Here is a 2,609-nt window from a genome sequence, read left to right on the forward strand (position 1 = left end):
TCTCTGTCCCTGTCCCTGTCCCTGTCTGTCTCTGTCTGTCTCTGTCCCTGTCCCTGTCCCTGTCTGTCTCTGTCTGTCTCTGTCTGTCCCTGTCCCTGTCTGTCTCTGTCTGTCTCTGTCTGTCTCTGTCTGTCCCTGTCTCTGTCTGTCCCTGTCCCTGTCTGTCTCTGTCTGTCCCTGTCCCTGTCAGTGGTACAAGCTGGACGAGCTGTTCGAACAGGAGAGGAACCTTCGAGCCGCCATGACGAACCGAGCTGGACTCCTGGCCCTGATGCTGCACCAGACCATCCAGCACGACCCGATCACCACAGACCTCCGCTCCACCAAGGACAGGTAGACTGATGGACACAGATGGACAGGTTCCTGGACTCTGGAGTCAACAGACAAGTTGTGAGCAGCTGAGCCAGATCCATGTTTTGGTTTTATGTCAGTCCTGGTTTCTGGTCTGAGGTCTAAGGTCTGGTTCTGGTCCCTGTAAACATCCTCCTGCTGATTTTATTCAGTGTATCTTTTATGGACCTGATTACCCACAATCCCCAGCATCACTAAACGAGTTGTTGCCATAGAGACACGTGGTTCTGTATTCCTATTGGCTGTGTGTCCAGGTCCAGGTGTCGCAGCTGACATCAGCCACGCTGTGCCACGGCTGTCCCTGTTGTGTGTCAGCACACCCCACATAGTCTACATCCTATGTAGTCTACATTCTACTTAAGCCACATACTACATTGGTCACATCCTACATAGGTCACATACTACACAGGCCACATTTTGCCACATCCTACATAGGCCGCATACTACATAGGCCACAGACTACATAGGCCACGTCCTATATAGGCTATGTACTACATAGGCTACATCCTATGCAGTCCACATCCTTTGTAGATCACACCCTACATATCCTACATAGGCCACATCCTACATATGACACATCTTATGTAGTCTACACCCTACGTAGACCAAACCCTACTTGGACCACACCCTACATAGTCCACAAATTATGTTGACCACATCATATGTAGTCCATATCCTATGTAGTCTACACCCTACGTAGACCAAACCTTGTGTATCAGATTCCTCCAGAAAAGATCTGATTTGAAATGTTTTTAACTCATAAACTGGTCATTTTTTATTCCATCAGATTTGACAAAGTTTAAGGATTAAAACTGTTGATGTGTTTTTATATTCAGTGTTTTTAATCATGTTTTTAATCTTTACTGTGTTTTTAGTCCATATAAGGACTTCCTGTAGTACGCACAAATAAAAGAATAAAGCAGGTATTTGTTTTTGTTCTTCTGCTACACAAATACTCAGATTGCTCAGATTACTCAGATTACTCAGATTACTCAGATTACTCAGATTACTCAGATTACAGAGCAGTGGTTGTCAGCTGATCAGAACCTTCAGGGATGAACTGTGACCCACATGGAGGAACATGTTTACCTGGTCAGGAGCTCATTTGACACAAGTCAGGTTTATAAATCCAGGATAAGAGATAAATCTCAGCTTGACTTAACTTGATCAGTTCGTCCTGGCTTCATGAGATTCACAAAGACCAAAGCAGGCTGAGGAGGTGCAGCGACGTCAAGCCAGGTGTAGTCCAGGTAAATCAWGGTCAGGACCATGAGGTGGATCACAGATTAATGTGACCCATAAAACTGCTTTAATCCTTAAAATATTGTTTTAATGGATAAAAACAACTTTGACTTCAACATATTTGTGAGAAAAAAGACTGGATGGAAACAGGATCAACTGAGAGCTTCTCACCAGGTCAACCTGTTGATGGAGCTTTGTGAGGACCTGAAGCTCATGTAGAAACACTGCTGCTGTTAGAAAGACAGAGCAAACACAACCGTCTCCACAACACTGGAACCTGTGGCAGRGTCGTCCTGGGACAGGAAGGTTGCTGGTTTGATCCCGTGAGGATGTGTGGTCTTGTCCTCTTGGTGCCATCAGTCCTCAGCTCCCTCCTGATCACACCTGTCTCATCTTCAGCTCAGGTGTTTCCACTCCTCCAGGGTCAGATCTCTGCTCCAGCTGTCTCAGCTCATGATTGGCTCTGATTCATCTCCACAGATGATTGGAGATGTAGACCCAGAGGACACAGGTGCTCCACAGGTCCAGTCCATTTACCATTTAATCTTACCATTSATTCATTCATTCATTGATTCATTGATTCATTGATTGATTATTGTTTATTCAGTCATCAAAATTGTTCAGCAACAAATGAAAACATTACAAAACTACAAAAATATAAACATTTGGACTGAAAAGGTCCAGGCAGAAGCACAAGGTTTATATTTACACCTGTCCTACACATCCAGTTAAACTAACCCCGCCCCCATTATCACTGCTGTAAAAACACACAAAAACTAAGAAAACAAACAATCCTGAACAAAACAAAGACAATAATAAAGTTATTTTCACTTGTAACCCTCAGATATATTTAGTTTTACAATTGTTTAAAAACCATTAATGATCCACATTCTTAGATTCTCATTCAAGGATTTACCTGTTGTTTACTCAAATAAACAACTTTAAAATGAATATTCATTCATTCATTCATTCATTCATTCATTCATTCATTCATTCATTCATTCATTCATTCATTC

General features: G+C 42.9%; 1 protein-coding gene across 1 annotated transcript in view; it reads left to right on the forward strand.

Moving 5' to 3' along the window:
- The window catches only part of LOC106536805 (CXXC-type zinc finger protein 1), a gene marked incomplete at its 5' end in the record, with an annotated part of 14,560 nt that extends 13,283 nt beyond the window's left edge, over positions 1-1,277 (forward strand). Inside the window, 1 exon segment of the mRNA XM_014034131.1 lies at positions 191-1,277. Coding sequence (XP_013889585.1) covers positions 191-337 — 147 coding nt within the window.
- Between the last annotated feature and the right edge of the window lie 1,332 nt (positions 1,278-2,609).

This window comes from Austrofundulus limnaeus, unplaced genomic scaffold (assembly GCF_001266775.1).
Source record: "Austrofundulus limnaeus strain Quisiro unplaced genomic scaffold, Austrofundulus_limnaeus-1.0 Scaffold1981, whole genome shotgun sequence".
Taxonomy (NCBI): Eukaryota; Metazoa; Chordata; class Actinopteri; order Cyprinodontiformes; family Rivulidae; genus Austrofundulus; species Austrofundulus limnaeus.